Below are 26,339 nucleotides of genomic sequence, written 5' to 3'. Positions count from 1 at the left end.
ATTACTATTCACTCTTCTATATATTATATACTCTTCATTTTGCTTTATTTCATTGATGTTACTACTTTAATTTCTTCATTCTCTTTTTCAAACTGATTTGCAATAAAGACCTTTGGTAAACTTCTCTATCTCTACAATAATATAGAGATGAAGGTCCACATACACTCAACACTGGGTATGTTTTTTTTTAGGCAAGTGTCAGACTAAACATTTCTCATTACTAACAAATGAGGTTCAAAACAATAGATCCAACAAAATAAAAGTTGAAAAGAAACTAATGCCAACGCTCAATAAAGCGATTTCAGGCACATTCAAAAAAAGATTAAAACTCATCCTCAATAGATCAAAGTAGGCTAAGGTATACCTCAGTCTTCACCATTTATGATATTTATCTTGTACAAACCGAGGGGGAAATCAAAGAAGCTACAATGTAAACTAATAACGAAATATAGCATACAATTCTCCAAGCAGATGACACCCTGTTGGTCAAAAGGACCAACCCTCATCATCATTCTGACCAAAAATCAGTTACCTAGACAAATTTTCCATGTTGCACTACAAAATGAAGAATGAATTAATCATCATCACAGGATTTGGGCAGCAGTGTTTAGTTTTTCTGCGAAGCTCAGTTGTGTCCTTGTGAGGCTTGCCAAGTAGAGCAAGAGCAATTGATCCTGCAAGGAAAGTTTAATTCAGGTTCAGCCAACCCGGTCTGATTTAAGCTTCATGCATATTAATAGTCACTGACAAACTCATTAGACGCAAGAATTTCAGGGCGCCCACATCCACACAATAATTCTACGACCACTCAGAGCAACTTCAACTTTTTGCTTGGAAGGAACTTACAGCCCTAGCCCCTAAGACCCTTTTTTGTAGCACAAACACTTCATGATATTGCAACTTGACCCTTACTCTACATTCTATTAACACAACAGAATCACAATGTTTCGTCCACATACATGTGCTTAATATGAAAGATCATATGGTATTCTATCATACAAAATTTAAATTTGCAAACAGAAAAGAGAGAAAAAAAAGGAAGAGTTGAGCGGAGAGTGGGGAAGGTCTGGTGGTTGGGGAGTCGAAAGTTATTTTGATTAAAACTAAAGAAAAGAACCAAGACTGAAGTCTTACAAGGAGAGGAAATGGTCAGGAATGAAAAGCACAATAAACCAGTCAAAATTCACACTTTATGAAAATTCAAAAGCACACAAAAAGACTACATTTTCCAGATTCTCTACCCAAGATTGACACATCTCAGTTTTTACTTTACCTTTTAAGAGGCAGTAAAAGATGTATGATTACCAACTGAACTGTCATTCTTGCAGGAACTTAAGCTGCTGCTGGTCAATTAAGGGTGATGTTTTAGGTTGAACGGGGCACTATTTCAAACTGGGAAGGAGGAAAGGGGAAAGGGGTCTAGATGGTTAGGATAAGGGGTAAGAACCTGCGAGGTGGAGGGGCCAGCTACCAAGTGAATGGATTGGGAAAATCATGGCAAGAAGAAAAGGGAAGAGAATCTCACTTTTTTCTCATACCTAAAATTGTCTCAAGTAGAATGAGAAACTTTATTCTTTAAGATATTGAAGCAGAACTTGCTGAAAGGATTAGCTCAAGGCAGAAATTGCCACAAAGCTAAGTGGAGGGACACTAAAGTACGTCTCATTTCCACAAATTAACCACCAAAAGGTGATTCCTGACATTTCTAACTACAGTGCATAAAAACTAGGGAGAAATAAAATGATATGTCTACATTCGTACTTTCTTTTCCATCATTTCCACTTGGTTAGGCAGGGTGGAGAGGGAATAGGGAGGAAAGTCGGAAACATTGGACTTTAGCAATATCCAATTTAAAAGTAACAAGCAACTACCTCGAGACCATCATTAACAAGCTTATCGAAATCTTGCGGTGAGAGCTTGGGAAGGGAAGCCACGGTATCAGATATGAACCTTCCGATTTTATTGTCTTGTGGCACACGTCCTTCCTGAAAAGGAATATCAATATCGAAAATGACTTAAACAGGAGAAAAACAAGTGCAAAAATTGAGTACTGCAAGTGCAAAATTTTAGTACGGCAAGTTCAGTTACCACAACATCATCAACATATTTGTAGATGTCATCAATCAGAGCAAGTAATCTTTGCATTGAGGCTTCCATTCCTTCAAGATCGTTGGGAAGTTTCTCTACCGCAGTCGTCTTGAGTATATCAACTAAAGTAAAGGAGCATTAAGAGAAATCCAGTGAGAAACTTCATTGTGTAAACTGCAAAGGTAATTAACATGACTTGTGCTCCCACCAAACACAGAGAAGATGCTACTTCTTACTCTTTATAATGGAATATATTTAGAGTATGGCTACTTTTACATTTCTCCTTTGGATGGATGAAAATTAAATCACCAAAATTATTATAATGAACTAATGTACTGGGGATTCAGTAAACTGCTAAGCAAGAAATCATTAACACTTCCCAACCAGATTCCCCACTCACCCACCCCCAACCCCTCAAAGTTCAGTCAACTACAATTCCCTGATATCAGTTTATGGGAAAAAATTAAAAAACAAAAAGGAAACACAAAGAATATTCAAGAAAAAATAGACTATCCTATATGGTACGGGAGGTAAGTGGAGACATACATCCAATCCTTTCAGCTTCAACCATGCGCAGATCCAATGGAATTTCCTGAAATTGTGCAGCAAGCTGCTGATCTCCAATAGACAAATGCACAGAAACAAAACCTTTTACAGAAGCTTCTCCATTTGTGAATCCAGTGTCAATGGTCAAATGTATCGGATTTGTAGTTTCTCTAGAAAAAAAATCATGAATCAAAGCACTACCACCTGTTACTCCGAAACCAGTAGAAAACCTGTGAAGTTCAAGTATCAGTTATTCACAGTTTCATTAGCTCTAGCATTACAACCTTTGACTCATTCACTACTACATAAAGTAGAAAGTTCACAGATCAATGAATGACTTTGGTGGATGCAGTAAATATTCAAGACAAATGGAAGTTAAAAGCAATTAGAAAGTATGGACAAATGACAGCAAGAATTCGACTATGTAATATGCAACATATAGTAACCAGCACCCAGTACTATTAAGTCATGAAGACAACAAGTAGGTGTATTCTGTTATGGAACTATTCATCAGTGTTATCAAAGGCGAAAAGCGCAAAAAAGCTCTAAGGTCTGTAGGGGCTTTAAGGGCAAAGCGCAAAGGGAGAAAAAAAATACAAATGTATATGTTTAGTCCAAGACTAATAATTATAAACAAGAATGACAAATATATGACCAAAGAAATTGAAAAAAAATTATGATAAAGTGTAATATCAATTGTTTAGTGTCATTTCTTCATAAGAGGCTCATTGGCAAGGAAAAGTTTGTCTTAGAACCTTGATGACATCATTGAAGCGCACATAAAGCGAGGCAAAGTGCTCAACATGTTTTGAGCCTCGCTTCAGGGCTTAAGCACGCTTAAATCGCTCCTTTGATAACACTGCTATTCGTACAGTGAATTCAATTTTCCTTTATGAAGTAAACAAGATTTTATTGCACTTTGGGCATAAACACCCAAATACTAGCAGTGGTACACAAAAAATAGAAAACCTAAAAAAAGATTATGATTGTCTACACGTCACTAATCTCCTATACATAAAGGAAACACACGATGCACCAATAAAAGGGGGATAATAAGAGGCTATTCCTTACTGTGCAAGAATATTTTATACACCCTCAAAAGCTCTCCTATTTCTTTTTCTCCAAACTACCCACATAAATGCGAGTGGAGCAACCTTCCAAGCCCTACTTCTCCTCCTCTGCCTTGCCTAGTTCCAGGTGAACAACAGTTCTTTCACTTAATAGATTGTATTCCAAACCATCTCAAAATTTTCCACCATAACCGAGAAGCTACCCAATAATATCGAAGAAGATAATCCACGTATTCACTTGAATCCTCACACATGAAACAATAACTGTATCCTCTTCTTTCACAGGTTCTCAGCCATCAAAATTACTCCTTTTGTGGATCCTCCCCTCTTTCTCAAGTTCTTAACCAAAATTACCCTTTTTGTTGCTAACTAAGTGAAGAACACACCTTTCTCAGGAATCCATGCCAATGAATGTGGAAAGGCTTCCTCTTTTATGATCAAAAGCTTCTCTTAAAATAACTCAACAGAAAATACCCCATTGTTCACGTCCTCAACATGACATCAGGAAGATCCTATGGTGTTCTTTGTTTGTGAAATAATTCAACTTTGAATTCCATCACCTCCCAATCTTGGGGATTCCTCCTAAAACTCATGTCCCAAAATACTTCTCTATTATGTAGCCTCTTAACTTGTTGGACTGTTAACTCTTAACATGATATTCAAAAAGTGTTGGGAAAAGTAAGTTTCAAAATGTTATTCTCGCGCTACAAGTTACCCCCAAAAACTAACCTTCCTCCTATCCCCTAGCCAAAATGACACATTACCACTAAACTCGAACTTTTAAAGATATTCACCCACATCCTGCACCCATAAGGCATATTTCACAGCTTTTGTCCTCCTATTTCGCCATTATCACAGATCTCCACAAAGCAAGTTCACTAACCCAAACCTCATCCAACCATTTCTCCCACTAAAGCTTTGTCGAAACTGAAGACATGTATCTTCAAATAACATAAAAAGAAGCTTTGTCGAAACTGAAGACATGTATCTTCAAATAACATAAAAAGTGTCATGACCAAAGCAAAATAGTAAAATCAAGTAATCAAGCATAGTCTGTTAAGCCGTCTATACAAATAGAACTTCACAACCATATCTTCATAGTGTTTGACAGGCTCATTAGTGAATGTAAATGCAAGCACTCGATAACAACTTTCCACGATACCATATCTATGTATCATAAATACACCTCCAACGCTCTCCTGCCGATCCCCATCTACAAATTCACAAATATATCATCCTTGACACTTTTTACTAGCAGGTTCGCTTACCCGATAGAGATACCCCTATCAAAGCCTTTAGCAGAAGGAAAGGGAGAAAACAAAACAGCCACAATGAACATTTCAAAAGAGCAACAAAAGTAGGCAACAAAATGAAGTTTACTATATGCTTCCCTGATAGAGACATCCTTCCAAAAACATAATGCAGGAAGCTCTCTTGGAAAACAGAGTTCCTGTCGCATCCTTAACCTCGCTAGAACTACAGCATTCAATTTCTTCACCTACTTATTGAAGAAGATATACTCTCTCTTTCCTTCAAAGGTCATAACTTCCAAGCCCCAAAGTATTAAGGGGGGATAGATGTACATAAAAACCTAAGGAAATCCACTGCAATTTGTAGATATGAAAGTATTTTAAAAGGGGGTAGGAGAAGGAAGAAGTCATTAGTCCCAGGATGGGGGCACCTGCCACAAGAATTGTGTGTTTTAAAAAATAAATGATTTATAAAAAAATTAGAGAAATATATTAGAATGTAGAACATCAAGACTACTATAAGTCACCGAATGTTTAGGAATATTGTACAAAATATTTATGTATACAATAATACCTCTCTAAATTAATAAAGGCGGGACCATGAAATATTATTATTTTGTAGAGGTATTATTTAATCGATATATTAATATTTATTAATTTACAGAGTGTTTCGACACCAAAAAATTGTTCATGGATGAATTTTCAAAGAATTTGAAAGAACCCACTTGTGAAAACGCCATTCATGAACTTGAGGTCATGATTAATAATCTCGGTTACCGCAATAAAATTGACGTTAATAACCTATTGGATGAGTGAAAATGATACATGTTCAGAGATGCAGAGCTTAGAACAAATTGTGGATATTATTGGAAAAACAACGTTGATGATAAAGTTGAAGATGATACAATAACTTTGGAACCAGTTACGCATAAGGAAAGACAATTTTATGGTGCAATTAGAAAATACAACACCGAAACTCTTGGATGCAATAAGAAAAGTTAGAGATGAGTTTCAACTAGATTTAAATTTTAACAAAAAGCAGAACATAACAAAATCATATTTCACTAAATTTTCTTAGATATATTTGTACTTTTAAAGAATTATTAATTTATAATATTAATGAGACCATATATTTATATAGGGGTAATCTAAAAATATATTATTTTATTATCTTATCGAAATGAGTGATTTTTTCCATTGACCCAAGTCGGGACCGGAGGAAATTATTATCTTAGAGAAATTATTAATTAACTGAGTATCAATTTAGTGAGGTTTTACTGTACATATGTGATGCCTACACATGCATATATAATATGGTCAAATACTTCAAAAAAAATCTAGAACGGAAATTGTTAAATATAAAGGTAGAACATCAAGAAACCACTGTAAGTTACTGAATGTTTAGAATATTGAACAAAATATTGATATATACATATATCATGCCTACACACACATATTATGGTCAATACTTCAAATAAAATCTAGAACGGAAAATGTTAAAAGATAAATGACAAGAGTAAACAATGTGTAGAGCATTTCTAGAACGCATTACGCATCATGAGAATTTAGCCACCTATGGTCATCTGTGGTAGTTTCCCCCAAAGAAGTCCCAACTTTGCCACTTAATATATATATATGAAATAAATGTAGCATATGTTCACATTCCAGACATCTTTTTCATCTATTATCAAGCATGGCATGCTCCAAATATCATATTCCAGTTTTAATCACGCACATAAGAATATACAGTGCTATTTATTTTATAAGGGTAATGGACACTAATGACTTCATGTTGCAGCAACACAGAAAAGTACCCAAATCTGGAAATAGTTGGATCTAAGACAACACAAAGAAACATTAACCCAAAATTAAAACGGAAAGGTGGAATTACCATCCAACAATGACTTCCTTTGGATTCACCTTCTGATGAGATGATAACATATTGTGATGGTAATCACTATCCAAGGCAACCTAAAATGAAGGATAAAATACCCAAAAAAAGGTCATCAAGAGCATTACAAACATCCAAAAAGTACGGTCCATAATTTTCACACAAAAAAAAATATGGTCTGGAATAAAAATGACATTTCAGCGCATATCACAAAGTTAAGAACACAAAGCAACATGGGGAAAAGGGAAAGAAAAAAGATATAGCAATTAGGCAGAAACTGCTCTATCTAAGTGTTATCAAAGGTTTGCTTCATGCATGCTTAATCTCAATATCATGCAAACTAGGCGCTTAACCAGTGCTGTCAAAGGCAAAAACCATAGAAAACTGCACAATGTCTACTGGGGCCTTGAGTACAAATTAGGATTAAAACATGAGCTTTAGTAAAGAAAGGAGCAACAAAAAAAACAACAATAAGAACAAACAACAATCACATTGAAAAAGTAAATAGAAGAAATTACAACCAAGTGAAATATATGAAGTGAAAATCGTTAAATTAACTTTAAAGCCTGACATAATTATTTAGATGCAGTTTTAAGTTTTAGCCAAGTCAATTGACTTCTATTAACTTCAGACCAGAGAATTTTTATTTTTTTTCCTTCAGACTAAAGATAGATTGTGAGGTGACGTTTTAACTTCAGATAAATTTCCTTTCATATAATGTAACAAATTTATTGATGAAGTTTCTTTCACAATCAATATCTCTCTCTGGCTGTTATATTTATTGTTTATAGTTGACGTCTTCAAGTAGAACCCATGGTCATACACGTGCATGCCTTAGTGATTTGATACATACACTGAAGTGCCACCCCAAGTGAGAAAAATGCCCATCTCGGGCTTGATGTTGCGTGAGGCTTAAGCGCATCTCGAATGAGCCTTTAATAGCACTAGGCGCTTTGCCTCGCTTAAATAACATTTACTTTTAGCCCAGGAACCTATGTTTTAAGGCATGCACATTAATACTCACATGCTAATCTTGAAGAGGGAATCAGTAAAAATAAAGCAAGGAACTGAGTCAACTGCACAGGAATATTAGGAATGGAAATGATTTAGTGATTAGATATAGGAAATTTTATGGAATTAGAAGAAAAACACTACACTGATATCACTTAGAAACTCAAGGCTTCATTTTTGTATAACAGAGAAACAAGTGGTGGTTGAGCTTTGATTTATAAGGTTTCTGGTTCATATATTCCACTTTTTGTAGTGTCTTCCAATCTTAATTCTAAAATGTGTAATTCTAGTTAGTTTGTTCCTTTCATTATACCACATGCTTTAACCACACCTCGTGCTTAAGCTCTAGTGGACACTGAGCCTTTAATTCTTTTGGCATGTGGCAACACTTCATTGAAAATATTTCGTAAGATCATTCAGCTCTTTACCCATATCACAACTATCAGTTATTTTCCTGGCAAAGTAACTAATCCCAACAAATCAAATTAAATACATATATATGTGGTTCATGTTAGCTTTAACATATCTATTTGTTATACTGAAATCCTCTGCATAGAGCCATTTTCCTCATATTCCAAGTAACTAAAATGACCAACAGCATTTCCTCTCCATGCCATCATTGGCATTTATTGCAATACAGGACATCCTTTCTCTTTAGTTACCTGTTGAGTGGTTCAATACTATTCATGTATCAAGCCCCACTTTTTTCAACCTCCAAATAAGGATTTGCTACTATGATAGAATATGTGTTACCTTCCTAAAAAAAATGATAAAATAATATGAGGAGGAGGCAGAGGCACACCCAAGAAGGCTTTCAGCAGTACATTATCCACGCTTAAAAGAAAGATACCCCAGGATTTCAACTTTGGCTTCTCATGGAAAAGGAAACAAAATAGAAAATTCACATTGAAGAAAGAAGCTTGTTGTAGAGTTTCGCCATTTTTTTTGGATAAGGACATGATGTAGTATTTCACTTTTTTTTTTGGATAAGTAAAGGACATGATGTAAAGTTTCACCCTCTTGCTAGCAGATTTCAAGGTATCTCAGTCAACTGTTCCAATCCCCTCTGTTTTTTCTTCTTTATAATCTTTTGCCCTACTCACATTCTCGTCTCGTCTCGTCTATGTGCATTTACCTTCCTCGCATTTTTTGTTCAAATTGATCATGGCCACCATGATTGGTAAACATACAATGCCATTTAAAATGCTAGAAACCATAAAAGAAGAAATACGGAACTGGTGAACATCAAAATATTTACATAATGTAGTAGGATCACTCCTCTCCTGTCAAAGTCATTGCCTCGGTATCAATCTGCAATACAATCAGGGCTACCTATTCATTGGAAGGCTGATTTCTTTCTGACATGTCACAAAAGTATTTCGTGTTGAGCAAACATGGTGCCAAAAATTACAATTTCCTATACAGAGATTAAGCATTTGACGGGTTGATTGATGCAATCAAATAGGATAATATTAGCAACTCTGCCAATTATGTGTTTCCTTTTTTCTTCCATTACTTTAGCACAATACTTATCATTACACTCATTTGTTCGTTTTCCCTAGAACTATGATGCTTTGAAAACAAAAATAAAGCAGAAAGACACACTTTAAGCTACAGAGGAAGCACTACTATTGTATATTATCCATATAAAATCCTATTGTTTAGTATTTTGTGTGCATGCTTACCCATTAAGCTATGCATACAAAACACAAATTTCTCTTTTTGAGAAATGGTAAATGCACACAAGACACAATTGTACTAGAAATCACTCACAATTTTTGCACTAAAACTTAAAATCACAATTAAGCAACTCATCTAGAGCAATCCTCTTTATATCATAATTTTACTGAAATTTACACAGTAGCATAGTCTCTTCTCTATTCTCTCTCATTATCCCTGCCCCCAAACTTCTGTACCTCTATATCTGTCATTTTAAAATTAAAATGAAGCTACTGAACTAGCAGATATCAGCGTTCATCATAAGTCCAAAAAAAGGCCCAAATTGACCCCAAACACGAAAGGAGAATTGTATTTTGAGAAAAGAACCTGATCTTGTGACTCGGTATGGGGAACGGCATAGGAATTGCGAATGTCTACAGTACCGTCAGGCAATACTGATCCAAGAAGAGTGCCAATGATTCGGTCGGCTTGATCGGGACGTCTGACAAAGCAGTCACATATGTTGAATATGACTAAAGGGTGAACCTTTGCGGATATGCCGGTTGAAGATGGTGAAAATTGCAGTATGGTATGATCACTGGAAGCCATTGTTGTTCGTCGGGAAGAAGGCCAAAGAGGGAGAGTAGACGGTAGGTGGTAACGTTACTAGGGTTTTCGCGCAACGAGTGCAAAAGAGATTGAGAAGCAGATTTGGGCCCTCTAGAGTGCTTTTTCCCCTTTAGACAAGAATTTTCATTGGTAAAATGATTTTGTAATATGAAAGTAAATATTTGATATGTATTTACTATTAATAATTATAATTTAAGAGAATTATATTTGTAGCTATAGTTAGAATCTTATAACAAATTTCTCTTTTCTTTCTCCTTCTCTCCCTCGCCCCTTGCCTCTTTCTCTCTCTACTATACAAATCATAATGGTTAATGACACAAATACTAGCCGTCAGTAATATAAATGGTACCACAAATACACACGATAACACATAAATACGATGCACAAGGCAATAGATGAATACAAAAGTACATGAATAATAAAACAGTTTGTTACAAATTACAACAACGTTACAATTGTCTTTGTTTATACAACTGTATTCATCGATACAGATTGTGTTCATTAATATAATTGATACAATTGATTTGCATCAAGGAATTGAATACAACAATCTTTGATGCAGCTGTATTCATTGATGCAAATCAATTGTATTCGTGATACAATTATCAGTCAGAGTTACAATTATTGATATGATACAATTGTATCTTTCTGGCTTCTCTTCCAAATCTCACTTGTCTCTGTCCTCCCTCTCCTAATCTCATTAGTCTCTCTTTTCCTTCTAATATCTAGTTTTTAAAAACAAATCAATTGTCCTTGTGATATTATCAACTAGATATACAAATCGTGTCTATCTCCCTCTCTCCTAGATCTCGCTTCCTCCTTCTCCCAATCTTGCTCTCACTTATTTCCTCCTTTTAACATGTAGATATGAATTATAATTAAATAAAATATAGCTAAGACGCCTCGTTATATTTCTGATCATAGATGTTTTTGAAATTTCCTCTTACTTGTATATCTTTTCATAAAACATTCTTGGGCACCTTATTTGGCTGCCTACTTCATTTTTTGAGAAAAAAATAACACCATTTACATCTATTTATCGAACGTAGCAATAATTTTAAAAAGTCGTGTTGTGTTATCAATATAAGTTTTTGGAAATTTTTACTATGTATGAGGTAGTACTAGTTGTATGAGGGGTTATTTTATTGCTATTATATTCTTATTTGTGGGACCCATGCTTTATTGTCCTTCTTTGCGTTTTGTTTCTCTTTCCTACTCTCTCTCTCTCTTTCCTCGTTTTTTCTAGATTTTTTTCTAAGCTCTATTCAAAAATCAATTTAATTAATACCTTAGTTTGTTTGGATGAAAATTAAAAAAAATACTTATTTGTTTTAACAGAAAATGTTTTTCAAATTATAATTTTTATTATTCTACAATTAAAGGCTATGGGCATAAAAATATTCAAGTTAATTCTCCGGATGGTCACTTATTTCATAAAAATTGACCACTAAAATTATTTTTGGTTCTTTTCCTCCCATTTTTCATTTATTGTACATTAAAATATTTTGCCTTCATATTTCATTGTTATTTTAACTTCTACTTTTAGGACCCATTTAAACATATTTATTTATTTATAAAATAATTTTCACTTTATTTGAAAATTAATTGTTGACCATGAAAATTTGAAACACAACATTTTCTTTTTGAAGGTATATTATAAATTTGGAAAGATGTTGGTATAATGTGTTTTTACAACTTACTTTTCACTTTTGAAATGTTATTTAAGTTTAACATAAACATTATTTTGAATATTTTTTTCCAAAAAAAAAACATAATTTTTTTTATATATATAAGTCGAAGGGCCGAGTTGGCATCCAACAAGTTCGAATTAGAATAGATAGCATCCATGAGGGGCTGTCCCCGAACGCATAAGATAGAAAAAGGACCCCGTAGCCCAGACCCTGCTGAAAAACGTGAGCAACTTCAGTTAGAAGTTCCGCTCGAGTGGAATGGTTGTTGGTACTCTCTTTCATATCCTCCTCCTGTTGGTGACTGACCTCTTCCTTTCTATTTAGAAAGTGGAACATATACTAGTAAAAATACGTTTAAATATATAAAAAAATAAATTTATAACTAATAATCAAGTTGTGATGTTTGAATACGCTAGGATGTTTGAATGGGCTGCGTTTGTAAAATATGTTGTAAAAATCCTACTCAGTACTCCCTCTTCCTGCTCCGTTATCCTGTTTAGTAGTGATTTGTTACTAAATCTATGTAATTTCTCTCAAAATTACTTTACTTTACTTTTTTTTTTTTACTCTGTTCATCTCTTTTCCTTAACACATGTTCTTAGCACCTGTTTCTTTAACCACACTCTGGGATACACAGTCCTTTCGGTTCCCTAACCATAGCGGATTTTCAACTTCCCTAGGTATTTACAGGCTAATCCATCGGGGTTACTAAGAAGATAAGGAACTAACCATTTACTAAGAGTAATTTAAACAATATATGAACATCATGGTAATATAAACATCCTATTAAACATTCATAATAACAGTACATAATAATACATACATAATATAGGGAGAAACTTACTAAGATCTAGAAAACTGTTAACTACTTACATGATAATGGTCGGAATGAAGTTTCCCTTTCGGGAGTCCCCGGGTGACCTTGCAGCTACTTGAAAATTAAAACACTCACACTCTTTGTACACAAACACTCTTTTTTTTTTTTGAAAGGGAAGGGGAATATGTAAAACTAACTCTTACTAGAACTTTGAACTTAATCAATCTCAATGCTCTGCTTACTCTTCGCTCTACCTTTCTTTTCGCAAATGGCCTTCTATTTATAGCTGAGGATCCGGATCTTAAGTTCGGATTTCAAATTTTGAATAAATTTTCTTCACCTGCCGGGTGCTCTTTGGGCCCCATCGTCACATGGCTTGTGAAACTTTTTCAAAATTTAATGGTCCTTCTTTTGTCTTCTTTTGGTAGTGGAGTCTTCTTTATTAGTAGTGGACATGTAGTGGAATCTTCTTTATCATAGTGGCTTATGATGTCATTGCTTACATATTCTTTTGTCTTCTTGTGTTGACATCATTGCTTACGTATTTCTCTAGGTATCCAGGTTGTGTAGCGTTACAGAATCAAAACTCATTCCTGAATCATTGTCTTCATTTGGGTCGTAGTGTCGATTAAATTGGTCTATTGATAGATCATTTTCATCACTTCTACTCTCTGTGTCTTCGTGATCAGAATCTGCTGGATCTGGCTCTGGGGTTTCTCGTATAATATTTTCTTGTATCACCTCCTTAGTCTTTTCTATGAGTAACTTGTAAAGGGAACTTTTTATTATTTTTTCCATCTTTTTATTTTTTTTTTCTTTTTTGTAAGAATCCTTTTGTCTTTTTACTTGTTTCTGTCACCGTATTGAAACTTGCTGGCAAAATTCTTACACTTTTTGGCATAGTGTCAGCCATCAACGGATTTGATGAGTCTTTACCCGCTACCGTTTGAACGGGACTAGCTGTACCTTTAGCTTATACAATAGCTCTTTCTACATTTTTTTGGGGAATGTACACCTCATGAATTGTCTTGAATTTGTAATGGTATGGTTTAATTTGTATTTTCAAGTAAAAACCGTATTCTTTCTTGTAATGAATGGATATGTTGGGTCAATTTTTCTTTCTCAGTCTCTAGTTTCTCAATTGTCTGGTTTAGTCTTTTGAATCCTTCAGTCATTGAAGAACAATGGTCGCATAAAATTATTTTGTTAGTGTCCTTTTGAATATTGTATTGCAGAAAAGGTCTTGTAGTTTGTCTTAAAGCTGGGCTTAAGAAATAATTTGGCCCAAGAGTTCCCTCTAGCATAGTCTAGTTGTCACGGGCCTATTTTTCGCAGGCTCGTGGGACAGCGAAGGAAGGCTTGCACAGCTCTTCGTAAGCTCAGTCCTCACCCAAACACGCCCTCAAACGTGCAACAGCAAATCGTCTAAAAACAGTCCGCAAAACAGCCAACAAGAAAGTAATAAAAAAGAAACAAGTTTTGGGAGGCAAGTGCCAATTTTCTTGATATTTTCTCCAAGTGTTCTACATACAATGAAACACTACTATATATGTCTAAAAGCTGAAAATCTAAGCTAAAACGTTGGGGACAAGTTCCCCTAAAATAATGGTACAAGTGTGTCCTTTTTCAAAGTCAAAGGCATGGTGGAGTGTCCCTTAAATTCAGGCAGCCTTGTCCTTCTGCTGGGCCCTCTGCTGGCTGAGAGTCATGGTCACAACCTGCTCCTCAAGGGTATCCAAAGTATCTCCGAAAGACGGAATAAAATTTGTACGCTGTTTGAGACTCGACGATTCTGCCTCGCTCCTGAAAATGCTAGATTTTAATGTAACGCCTTCTGGGGCGGTACACGCTCCCCCACCTGACTTGGCGACGACCCCGGCGCCACACACCTGCAAGAAAGAATGGACCTTGTCGCGGAATTGCCACAAGTCCTCGTATTTCTCCCACGTTGCCTCCTCCGGTGCAGTCCCTTTCCAGTGGACTAGGAACTGCGAGCTCGAATTGTTCCAGCCCTTGCCGCGAACCAGCTGATGATCAATAATTGCCTCGATCTGTTTGTCCACGGCTGGTGGAGTGATAAATATCTGAGCTCTACCGGTTTGCCCCCGATTCCTGTCCTCCACGTCCTCAAAATATGGTTTTAGCTGACTAGCGTGGAAAACTGGGTGTATCTTCAAGTGATGGGGCATATCAACACGATAAGAAATTTTGCCAGCCTTGGCAATAATCTCGAACGGACCCTCATAGCGGCGAATCAAACTTTGACTCACTCCACGCAGCGACTTAAATTGTCTAGGGTTCAGTTTCACCATAACTTGATCCCCAATGCGATAGTCGACTGGCCGCCGCTTCCGATCAGCAAACTTCTTCATTTTCCGGGCTGCCTTATCAAGGTAAGACCGTGCAAGGTCGACCTGTTCCTCCCAGGCCTTTGCCATGTGATAGGCACCCGGACTCTTCAACCCGACGTCGACGGGCAAGGATTGTGGCGTGTTAGGCTGTTGCCCAGTAGCCAACTCGAAAGGACTCCTTCCCGTCGCCTCACTTCGCTGCAAGTTATAGAAGAACTGGGCAGTGTCCAGCAACTTAGCCCAGTCCTTTTGATTGGCACTGACATAATGCCGCAAATAACACTCCAATAGTGCGTTGATCCGCTCCGTTTGGGGATGAAAACTGGTCGAAAAGTGCAATTCTGACCCAAGCAAGCTGAATAACTCTCGCCAAAATGTACCGGTGAATCGAGGATCTCGATCACTAATAATGTGCTTGGGTATGCCCCAATGTTTCACGACGTCTCGTAGGAATATCCGGGCTGCTTCTTTGGCTTTGCAGCTGGCTGTTGTGGCAGTGAATGTCGCATATTTTGAGAAGCGATCAACAACAACCATAATGGTCCCGAACCCCTCCGAATTCGGCAAACACGTGATGAAATCCATGGTGACGCTGTCCCATGGTTTCTCAGCAATGGGCAGTGGCTCTAGCAGTCCACCCGGCGCCTTTGTCTCAACCTTGTCTTGTTGACAAACGAGGCAAGTGCGCACATAGACTTCAATGTCATCCCGCATTCGAGGCCAATAGTAAGACGATTCTAGCAACGCTAACGTCCTCTTCTGCCCCGGGTGACCAGCCCACAATGTATCGTGACCTTCCTTGATCAAAGTACGTCGAAGACTAGCCCACTTCGGTACGTACACGCGTCTGCCCGTAGTGTACATCAATCCATCTTCCTCCCAGAATTTCTTCGTCTTGCCTTGTTGGGCCAAAACGAGAAGTTGCTTTGCCACGGGATCATGTTGTATGCCCTCTCTAATATCATTAGTAACGCTGCTGCCAGTTGAGCTGATAATCGCAGCAAGGGCAGCCTTGCGACTCAGAGCGTCGGCTACAACATTTGCCTTCCCCGGCTTGTACTCCAACGTGAAATTGAATTCAGCCAAGAAGTCTTGCCAACGGGCCTGCTTGGCAGTCAGTTTCTTTTGGGACTGGAAGTAGGTTGTCGCAACGTTGTCCGTCTTAACAATAAAGTGAGCACCCAATATATAATGACGCCAAGTCCTTAGGCAATGAACTACGGCTGTCATCTCCCTCTCGTGAGCAGAATAGCGTCTCTCCGCATCGTTCAATTTTCTGCTCTCAAACGCTATCGGGTGGCCCTCTTGCATTAGGACACCACCAATAGCAAAATCAGACGCGTCGGTGTGAATTTCAAACGCCTTGGTGAAATCTGGTAGTGCCAAAACAGGCTCCTCAATAATGGCAGCCTTGAGCTTTTCGAAGGCATCCCGACATAGGTCTGTCCACTCCCACTCACGACTCTTTTTCAGCAAGTCGGTGAGTGGAGTAGCAATGGCAGAATAGCCGAATATGAAGCGCCGATAGTAGTTGGCGAGGCCAAGGAAGGATCGCAATTCTGGTACCTTCGTCGGGGCCTCCCAATCTCGAATTGCCTCAACCTTGTCGTTGTCCATCCTTATTTCTCCGTGGCTGATCGTGTGCCCGAGGAACTGGACAGTGGCCTGGGCGAAACTGCATTTTTCCCGCTTCACACACAAGTCGTTATCACGCAATACCTTGAACACTTTGCACAAGTGCTCAACATGCTCCTCTAAGCTGTTGCTATAAACGACAATGTCGTCCAAATAGATGACCACAAACTGATCCAAAAAGGGATGGAACAGCTTGTTCATCAATGTACAAAACGTGGCTGGAGCGTTCGTCAAGCCGAACGGCATAACCAGCCACTCGAAGGCACCATAACGAGTGACGCAAGTCGTCTTTGGCTCATCACCTTCAGCAATTCGGACTTGGTAGTAACCCTTCCTTAAGTCCATTTTTGTGAACACCTTGGCCTGTCCCAATCGATCAAATAAATCTGCTATTAGCGGAATAGGGTACTTGTTTTTCACCGTGACCTTGTTGAGGGCCCGATAATCAATACACAAGCGTAACGTCCCTTCCTTCTTCTTTTGGAACAAAACAGGCGCACCAAAAGGCGCCTTCGACGGCCTGATATGCCCAGCTTCCAGCAACTCCTTGAGCTGCTTCCTTAGTTCTTCCAACTCCGGGGGCGCCATACGATAAGGTGTCATGGCAGGTGGCTTTGCCCCGGGGACCAGTTCAATTTGATGATCAACTTCCCTTCGCGGTGGCAACCGTTGGGGAAGTTCCTCCGGCATCACGTCCCTATTATCATAAAGGACCTGTTCGACACAGTGAGGTAAGGCTGCTGCCTCAACCGAGTCTCTGACGCCTCCAACAAGGGCAGCAAGGAAGGTTGGTTCCCCTCTCTTGAAGCCTTTAATAAGTTGCATGGCGGACAAGTGCATTCTGTTTTGTGGCACCCGAATAAGGGGCACCACGCAGGAACCTCCGGCATCACTGATGTGCAATTGGCTGAGACGCGGTGAAATAAACGCGTTCACTTCATACCAAAAATCCAGCCCCAAGATGATGTCAAAAACATCCATAGGTGCGATGGTGAAATCTGTCAGCCCCTTCCACCCTCCCAAATCGATGGGGACTTTGGGAGCGAATCCGTGCACAGTTGTGGGGAGGGTATTGACTGTTTTCAGCATTGTATCACTAGCAACATAATTCAAACAGAGGTCAGTGGCTCTTTCTTTCGTTACGAAATTGTGAGTTGCACCGGTGTCTACCATAATTCTAACGTCTTTGCCATTCAACTTGGCATTGACAAACAACGATTCGCGCGGCTTTATACTAGCCGGCTGAGCAGCTAACGCAGCAAGAGTTATATGGTTAAACAAAGCCATATGATTAAACATTCCAACAGCAACATTCTTACTCTTTTCAGCCCCGCTAGCCTGTCCGCCTTGCTCGCTGGATGAACCTCCAGTTTGCGATGCAACCTGTTCTTGCTGTTTTTTAGCAGCAACTATTGCATTTAATTTACTTAAGGACGGGCAGTAACGGGCAGCATGAGTAGTTTCACCACAAATATAACAACCCTCACGATGTGGAGCGCCTTTCTTACGATCCTCATAGTTTTTGCGGAAATTAGAGGGTTGGTTTCGATTGTTACCTCTTATGTCGCTGCCTCGGTTGGGAACTGGCCTGTTCTTGGTCCGACTGCTATCCCCTTTGGGAGGAACATTTTTGCTCCGATTGTCCCTCCCCTTCGCTGCTTCTGCTCGAAAGTCATTGAGCGATTCTGCCACTACGATCGCCTCATCGACATCACGAACTTGTCGTCTTTGGAGCTCTTGTTTGGCCCAGTTTTGGAGGCCATCCAAGAAATAAAACAGCAAGTCTTCACTTGTCAAACTCGAAATTTGGAGAGTGAGTCTGGTGAACTCCTGCACGTAGTCTCGAATGGAAGATATTTGCTTCAGTTCCCTCAGCTTCCGACGAGCTTCATGCACTACGTTTTGAGGGTAGAACTGTCGCTTCAACTCCCCTTTGAACTGTTCCCAATCGTCGATGGAACAAACCCCTCTCTCCATGTCCGCCTTTTTCCTCCGCCACCACAGCATGGCGGTGTCGCTCAAGTACATGGCTGCTGTCCGAATCTTGGCAGCTTCACTGGTCATGCAAACGTGCTCAAAGTAAGCATCCATTTGCCACAAGAAGTTCTCAACATCTTGGACATTCCTTTCACCACGAAACTCCTTTGGCTTAGGAGCTTCAATCCGTGTCTCACGGACAGTAACGGGACCAGCAATTCCCGTAGGGGCAGTCTCTTCAACCTGCCTCTTCAAAGTCTCAAACTCTCGATGAAGAGAGGAGAGAGCTTCGGTGAGCTTGAGTTCGAGGTTGGTAAGTCCTTCCTTATTAACCTCCTCAAGCTCCTCAAGGTTACTTTTCATCTTATCGAAACCTTCAAGAGCAACCGTCTCTAGAGAAGTGAAATTGTTTTCGACAACAACGAGTCGCCTGTTCAAGGCCGACAAACCAGCCTCAACTCCGAGGATTTTCTCGTCGAGTTGGCTGGTATCGGAAACATCACCCTCCTCCCCAAGGCTCCTGCTTCCAACAGGAGGGTTGGAAGAAGACTCTCTTACCCTTCTCTTGTCTCGTTTTCTGGCAGTGTCCTTCCTAGCTTCGTGTTCTCCTTCCTCGTTGCGTTGAGACTTCGACGTCATGCTTTCACCGTTGCTCTGATACCATTTGTCACGGGCCTATTTTTCGCAGGCTCGTGGGACAGCGAAGGAAGGCTTGCACAGCTCTTCGTAAGCTCAGTCCTCACCCAAACACGCCCTCAAACGTGCAACAACAAATCGTCTAAAAACAGTCCGCAAAACAGCCAACAAGAAAGTAATAAAAAGGAAACAAGTTTTGGGAGGCAAGTGCCAATTTTCTTGATATTTTCTCCAAGTGTTCTACATACAATGAAACACTACTATATATGTCTAAAAGCTGAAAATCTAAGCTAAAACGTTGGGGACAAGTTCCCCTAAAATAATGGTACAAGTGTGTCCTTTTTCAAAGTCAAAGGCATGGTGGAGTGTCCCTTAAATTCAGGCAGCCTTGTCCTTCTGCTGGGCCCTCTGCTGGCTGAGAGTCATGGTCACAACCTGCTCCTCAAGGGTCTCCAAAGTATCTCCGAAAGACGGAATAAAATCTGTACGCTGTTTGAGACTCGACGATTCTGCCTCGCTCCTGAAAATGCTGGATTTTAATGTAACGCCTTCTGGGGCGGTACACTAGTGCTTCATTGAAATCGTTGAATCCTTTGAAAAGTGGGGTAGGAAAGTCTTTGATTGAGTCTATTACACAACCTTTTAGTTTGTGTTGGTATAATGTGTTTTTTCAACTTACTTTTCACTTTTGAAATGTTATTTAAGTTTAACATAAACATTATTTTGAATATTTTTTTCCATATATATATATGAATTCTATTGTATTTGTATTAGAAATTCATATTACTAAACTAGTTTTATTAATTATATTTTTAAATTTTATTATTAATATATTATGTAATTATTTAATGACAAAAATAATATTTTTCCAAAATATTTTCTGTTAAAATAAATAAGTAAAAAGATAAATTATTTTTCACTATACAAACTGATGGAGTAATTAAATTTGTTTCAAATTAGATTTAGAAAAATAAAAAAATGACAAAAAAGAGGAAAGGGAAAAGTAAGAAAGAGAAACAAAGGCCAAGAAGAAAAATAAAGCACGGGTCACATGCATCATAATATAATATCAATAAAATAATCTCCTCATACAACTAGTACTAGTTGTACCTCATCCATAATAAAATTTTTCTAAGTTTTCAAAATTTGTGATGTATCAATAATACAATTATTTAATATGTTTTAAAACTATTTAACTTGTAAATTGTAATCTATTTAAAATTATTTATTATGTTTTAAAATTCTACCGATTCGTCTTTTCTATCTAACAAAAAAACAAAGAATAAATAAACTGAAAATCTTTTCTCTAATGCAATAACCGGAAAAAATATGATTTTTTTTTTCAAAATGAGCAAAAGCTTAGGTCAAAGCTTTTAGGACTCGTTTGGTAGGTGGTATTAAATAGAATAGGCCATCTAGTACATTGTTTGGTTACTTTATTTTAGGGAAAATACATTTAAAAAAAAACCCTGAACTTGGCACGAAAAGTTACTTTAGTACTTAAACTACACGGGTGTTTATATACCCCCTTAACATCTTTTATGTGAATTATTTTTAACCCTCCGAACACCAGCCCAATTGAAGGCTGGACATTGTTACACACGCGCGTTTTCATTGGTCCACGTCGCTAAGGGTTTTAAAAATATCTTACCCGTTTTATATAACCCACCCGTTCCCAAAATACAACCCGACCCATTTTTAAACAAATATCCCTAAATCTCTCTCAAATCTAAAGACCTAATCTGAAGAATAACAAGTCATCAGCGTGAATGATTTGCTGAGTTTAGGGTTTTCGTGAAGAAACAAAGGATTTGCGTGAAGAAACAAAGTTACCAGGTTAGTAATCTTCGTTTAGATGATTGTAACATTTGACCGAGTTTAGGGTTTTCGTAAAGCTTACCTTTTTTTATCTTTACAGTTTGAAGATGGATGTGTACGTTACCTTAAGGTTTCACCATGGTGGAAAAGTACAACAAAAACCTCGTATTAAGTATGAAGAATGTATTGTCACTGATTGTTTTGATGTAGATGTTGATAAATTGTCCTACTTTGAATTTGTTGATATAGTTAAAGAAATTGCTATAACTATTCTGCTTGTGTTGTTTATATTAAACCATCTAAATGTCGACGTGTTGTTGAAGTTAAAAGTGATAGGGATATTATGGGTATTGTACATCAATTTAGAAAAGGAGATATTGTTGAACTTTATGTGACTCATTTAGTTGAAGAAACTGTTGTGCCCCCTCCCCCGAAATTGGATATCTAAATGATGTGGGTGGGAAATCTAATGCTACTTTTGATAAAGAATCTAGTCAAACTTTTGAGGGTAGTGAAGGTTTAGGATTTGAAGAGGCTGCACAACCTGAAGAATCTATTGTGGGTGAAGAGTTGGGTAGGACTTCTGCTAGTGTTGGAGAGGACTTGGGTAGGGCTTCTACTGGTGTTAGAGAGGACTTGGGTAGGGCTTCTGTTAGTGTTGGAGAAGACTTCTGTGGTACTTCTTCTGCTGCTGCATCTGATATTCCAGAAGTTGGGTCTAATTGGGAAAGTGAAACAGAAGCAAGTGATGATTGAGACAATGCAGATTTGTATGATGAAGGAGAAGATGAGTATGGTAGTGATGTTCATGAGGAGGTTATAAATTTTAGGAAAGAGAAAAGGGCTACTAAAATAAAAAAGAGAAAAGAAAAGGGCCCTAGATCTAAAGGAGTTGATTTAGGATGTGATGAATATTTATCCAATAAATAAACTACTTTGAGGGTAAGATAGCTGGAGATAAACCTTATTTTGATTCAGATGAAGCTGTTAGTTTTGAAATAAATACTGATGAAGATGTTAATGAGGAAGATGAGGTTGAACAACCTATAAGAAGACAAAGAAAAGCAAGAAGAGCAAACTGAAATAAAAAGAAAGTTGTATTTGATCCTACCTGTCAGTTAATAGTTTGGGAGACTGATTTTGCTTTTGAAAGTGTTAAGCAGTTTAGAGAAGCTATTACTAGATATGCAGTTCAAGAAAATGTTGAATTAGATAAATATGTTAATGATGCAACTAGGGTGAGGGTAAAATGTACAGCTGGTTGTCCATGGTTGTTGTTTGGAAATATTGATTAAAGAACAAAAGATTTTGTTGTGAAGTATTATAATCCAGTACATAAATGCAATGGCACAACCAAAAATAAATTAGTGAATTCAAAGTACTTATCAGAAAGGTACAAGGACAGAATTATTTCTGAGCCTGGCTTTAGAGTTTTTCAGTTTCAAATTTTAGTGAAAAAATAGTTGAATGTGTATGTAGGGAGGACTGTAGCAAGGAAAGCTAGAAACATTGTGTTGAAACAAATTATGGGTGATCATGTGAAGGAGTTTAAAAGAATTTTAGATAATAGAGATGAGCTCTTAAAAACTAATCCAGGCAGCACATGTGTGGTGAGACTTAGTGAAGAAACTTTTGAAGGTGGTAGCAAAATATTTCAATCATTTTACATATGTTTTGATGCTTTAAAGAAGGCATTCAAAGTTGGAGTTAGAAGATGTATATGATTTGATGGTTGCTTCTTGAAAGATGTTTCTAGAGGTCAATTACTTGTGGTTGTTTGTAAGGATGGGAACAACCAAATGCTATCACTAGCATGGGCAGTTGTTGAGGTTGAAAATACATTCACTTGGAAATGGTCTATCAAGCTTGTAAGACATGATCTTGAGCTAAGAGATGGAACAAAATTGACAACGATTACTGATATGCAGAAGGTATTTTTATTTATTCATTTAATTTCTCTTCCATTTATTCATTAAGTTAGATCTCATGTTATTCTAAATATTGTTGTTAAAGGGTCTTGACAAAGCTATTCAAGATCTTCTGCCAAATATAGAACAAAGAATGTGTGCAAGATATGTTCTAGCCAACTGTCTAAGAATTGGAAAGGCATTGAAATAATAAATTGTTTTTGGAGATGTGCCGAATCTGCATACGAACAAGAATTGAAAAGAAATTTGGATCATATGGAGAAGTTACGCACTGGAATATGTGATGACTTATTGTCGTACAATATAGAGAGGTGTTCTAAATTATACTTTAAGTTTTTTAGCTGTTGTGATAGTGTTGATAACAACATGCTGAAAGCTTTAATTCATGGATTTTTGGGCCAAGACACAAAACTATCATCACAATGCTTAAAGAAATAAGGATCAAAACAATGAGAAGAATAGGACAATTGAGGGAGTTATGTGATACTTGGATAACAAACATATCTCCGATGACCCTAAATGTATTGACAGAGAACACAACAAAGTCAATGAAGTGTAACCTTGAATGGAATGGTGAATATGATTTTGAGGTTAAAGACAGTTGGGATAACACATTTGTGTGAATCTAGGCAATCAAACATGTACTTGTAGATCTTGGATGCTAAGAGGTATACCTTGTTGCCATGTTATAACTGCACTTCATTTTAAAAAATTGGAGTCCATTAACTATGTTGCACATTGGTATAGCAAGGAGACTTATCTCAAGGTCTATAGTCACTACATTCAACCAATTACTAACATGAAAATGTGGCCACAGTCGACCAATCCTTCTGTTATACCACATGTTATAAAAACACTACCAGGAAGGCCTAGAAAGTGTAGGAGAAAGGAGCAAAATGAAAACAAAACAAAAAAATTGTCCAAGAGAGGTGTTGAGATGACCTGCAATCTTTATCATGCAAAGGGTCATAATAAGAGGGGTTGTCATTTGAATAATCAAGCTAATACAGGCAGAGGAGGAGGAAAGGGGAGAGGATGTGAGACTAGTTCAACAAGGTTAAGTGTTGGTTCTTCTAGAGCACCAACTGAATCACAATCAAGCACAAAGAGAGGAAGAGGTCGACCAAGAGGTTTTACAAAACATGTAATGTTTATAGTAATTAATTTAGTTGTTAATTTACATCTTAATCAGTCTAATATTTTTGTTGATCACTTTATGTTATAGGCTAGTGCTACTGGAAGGGGAAAAGGAACTGCAACTGGTAATGGAACAGGGATTGGTGTTGCTGCTGATAGTTCTGGTGCCACTGGAAGGGGAAGAGGAACTGGAACTAGTTTAGCTGGAGGGGGAACTGGAACTGGTTTAGCTGGAAGGGGAAGAGGAACTGGAACTGGTTTAGCTGGAAGGGGAAGAGGAACTGCAACTGGTGTAGCTGGAAGGGGAAGATGAACTGGTGTAGCTGCTACTGCTACTGATGTTCCTGGTGCTACTAGAGGAGGGAAGAGGCCAAGAATGGTTGGAATGGGGATACTACATACACAGAGTGGTTTTACAATCCACAATGTAAGTTGTCTTAATTATTTACACACTTTTAAATTTTAACTTATGAAGCATCTAAGACAACATATTTTTGTGAATCTAACCTGGAATGCCTATGAACTCTTCAATAGTGACTGAAAATCTTGGGCATCATAAACCAAGATCAAGCTTAAAATGGAAAGGAAAGGCTGTTGTAACTCACAATGTCTTCAAGAGATGAGAGAAAACAAAAGAATGAGAACAAGGTCCAATGTTGCTGAAGTTTGATATGGAGACTGCTTTAGTTTGATATTTTAACTGCTTTTGGAACAATTATGTAGCTGTGACTGCACTAGTTTGATTTATTTGTTTTTGAAACAATTATGTTGCAGCTGTGATTGCATTAGTTTGATCTATGTTTGTTTTTGAAACAATTATGCAGTTGTGACTGCATTAGTTTGATATTTTAGTTGTCACTTTTTAAAACAATTATGCAACCAGCTTTGCATTACTTTTATATGTACAATTATGCAATTGTGACTGCAATTTAGTGAATGCAGTTGTAAATAAAACACAAACAAATACACAAACCACCAAATTACATTAAGAGAATAAGAAGAACTCATTACAAAAGAGTCTTGCACCTAATTGATTACAACATAAACAGTGCTACACTACACCAACATTGATCTCACTACATCAAACAACTTAAGGTAACTTCATTGAACCTTTCTTCATATATATCACCCAGAACCAATAGCTTATAGCTATAACCACAACACAACAACAAGCTACAACAAAAAAGATCACATTCTGCCATGTTCTTCTCCATTTATTCTGCATTACTTTCATCTTCTCAGCCTCTTCTTGCAACATTTTCAATTTCATACCTAGACAATCATCATCTTGTTTGAAATCTCCCAGCTTGTCAACTTCTGCAGTGACCTCAACCAATTCAAATGCAGTGGCTGAGGTTTGAGAGGGTTCTACAATATTCTCAAGCTCACCCAATTTCTGTATTAGTTTAGGAATCACAAATTTCGACCTCAGATCAATATTTTCTTTATCCTTCCAACACCAAAAGTTGCAAGATCTAGGACCCTTCAATAATGAAAAAAATGAAGGAATTAGTGATAATCAAATTCTTAATCGGCTAAAAAAATTTAAACAAAAATGATCTTTACCCCATAATAAGGACATGACGAATATCTTCTTCCGAGGTTATTTGAAGTCCAAGATGTTTTCAAACGCACCACAAGTCCATGATTACAATAAACTTTTTTGTTCGTAGTATAATCATCTTCTTCCATACAAAGATTTGTCAAATTAATTGACCGCATTGTGTGCTACAATTTTGTGCAAGAAGTAACGAGAATCTGTAAAAAACAGAAAATAAGAAAAAAGGGAGGAAAGGAAAATCAAAATAATAGATGAAGAAGAATAGGTTTGAATCTTACATTTTGAAGAACAATTCCTTCAAAGATTCAACTTTTAGGTTTGAATCTTACATTTTGAAGAACAATTCCTTTAAACATTCAACTTTTAGGTTTGAAGAGCTAAGATTTGAGAAAAATCAAGAAAAAATAATGAATTAGGTCACCATTTTTTGGATGATTTGGTTGGTGAGGGAGAAGAGGTATTTAGGGTTCTTCAAAAGTGAAGATTGTTCTTCAAATGGGTAATGGGTCGGATATTACCGTTGGAGGGGCAAATTTAATTTTTTAAAAATGTTTAAAGATGACTAGCGCGCCGTTCTAAGCTGTAACAACACGCGCACAAGGCTGGTGTTCGGAGGGTTGAAAATAATTCACATAAAAGATGT

At 37.4% G+C, this 26,339-nt stretch overlaps 3 protein-coding genes across 4 annotated transcripts in view; 1 reads left to right on the top strand and 2 right to left on the bottom strand.

Moving 5' to 3' along the window:
* Positions 1-26,339, bottom strand: part of LOC125809192 (uncharacterized) — a 511,850-nt gene that overhangs the window by 12,903 nt on the left and 472,608 nt on the right. The window lies entirely within an intron of this gene.
* The window catches only part of LOC125809132 (E3 ubiquitin-protein ligase BRE1-like 1), a 139,115-nt gene that overhangs the window by 33,385 nt on the left and 79,391 nt on the right, over positions 1-26,339 (top strand). The window lies entirely within an intron of this gene.
* On the bottom strand, positions 311-10,260 carry LOC125809182 (eukaryotic translation initiation factor 3 subunit F-like). Its single transcript, XM_049488840.1, has 6 exons — positions 9,903-10,260; positions 6,846-6,925; positions 2,635-2,864; positions 2,089-2,210; positions 1,872-1,985; positions 311-674 (listed from the first exon to the last, which is right to left on the bottom strand). The coding sequence occupies exons 1-6, from the start codon at positions 10,122-10,124 to the stop codon at positions 585-587; spliced, it is 858 nt and encodes a 285-aa protein (XP_049344797.1). The 5' UTR covers positions 10,125-10,260; the 3' UTR covers positions 311-584.

The sequence above is a fragment of the Solanum verrucosum genome, unplaced genomic scaffold (assembly GCF_900185275.1).
Source record: "Solanum verrucosum unplaced genomic scaffold, falcon-dt-bn FXZP01000062.1, whole genome shotgun sequence".
Taxonomy (NCBI): Eukaryota; Viridiplantae; Streptophyta; class Magnoliopsida; order Solanales; family Solanaceae; genus Solanum; species Solanum verrucosum.
The sequence above is the reverse complement of the archived record's forward strand: the minus strand, read 5'-3'. Positions and strand labels throughout refer to the sequence as shown.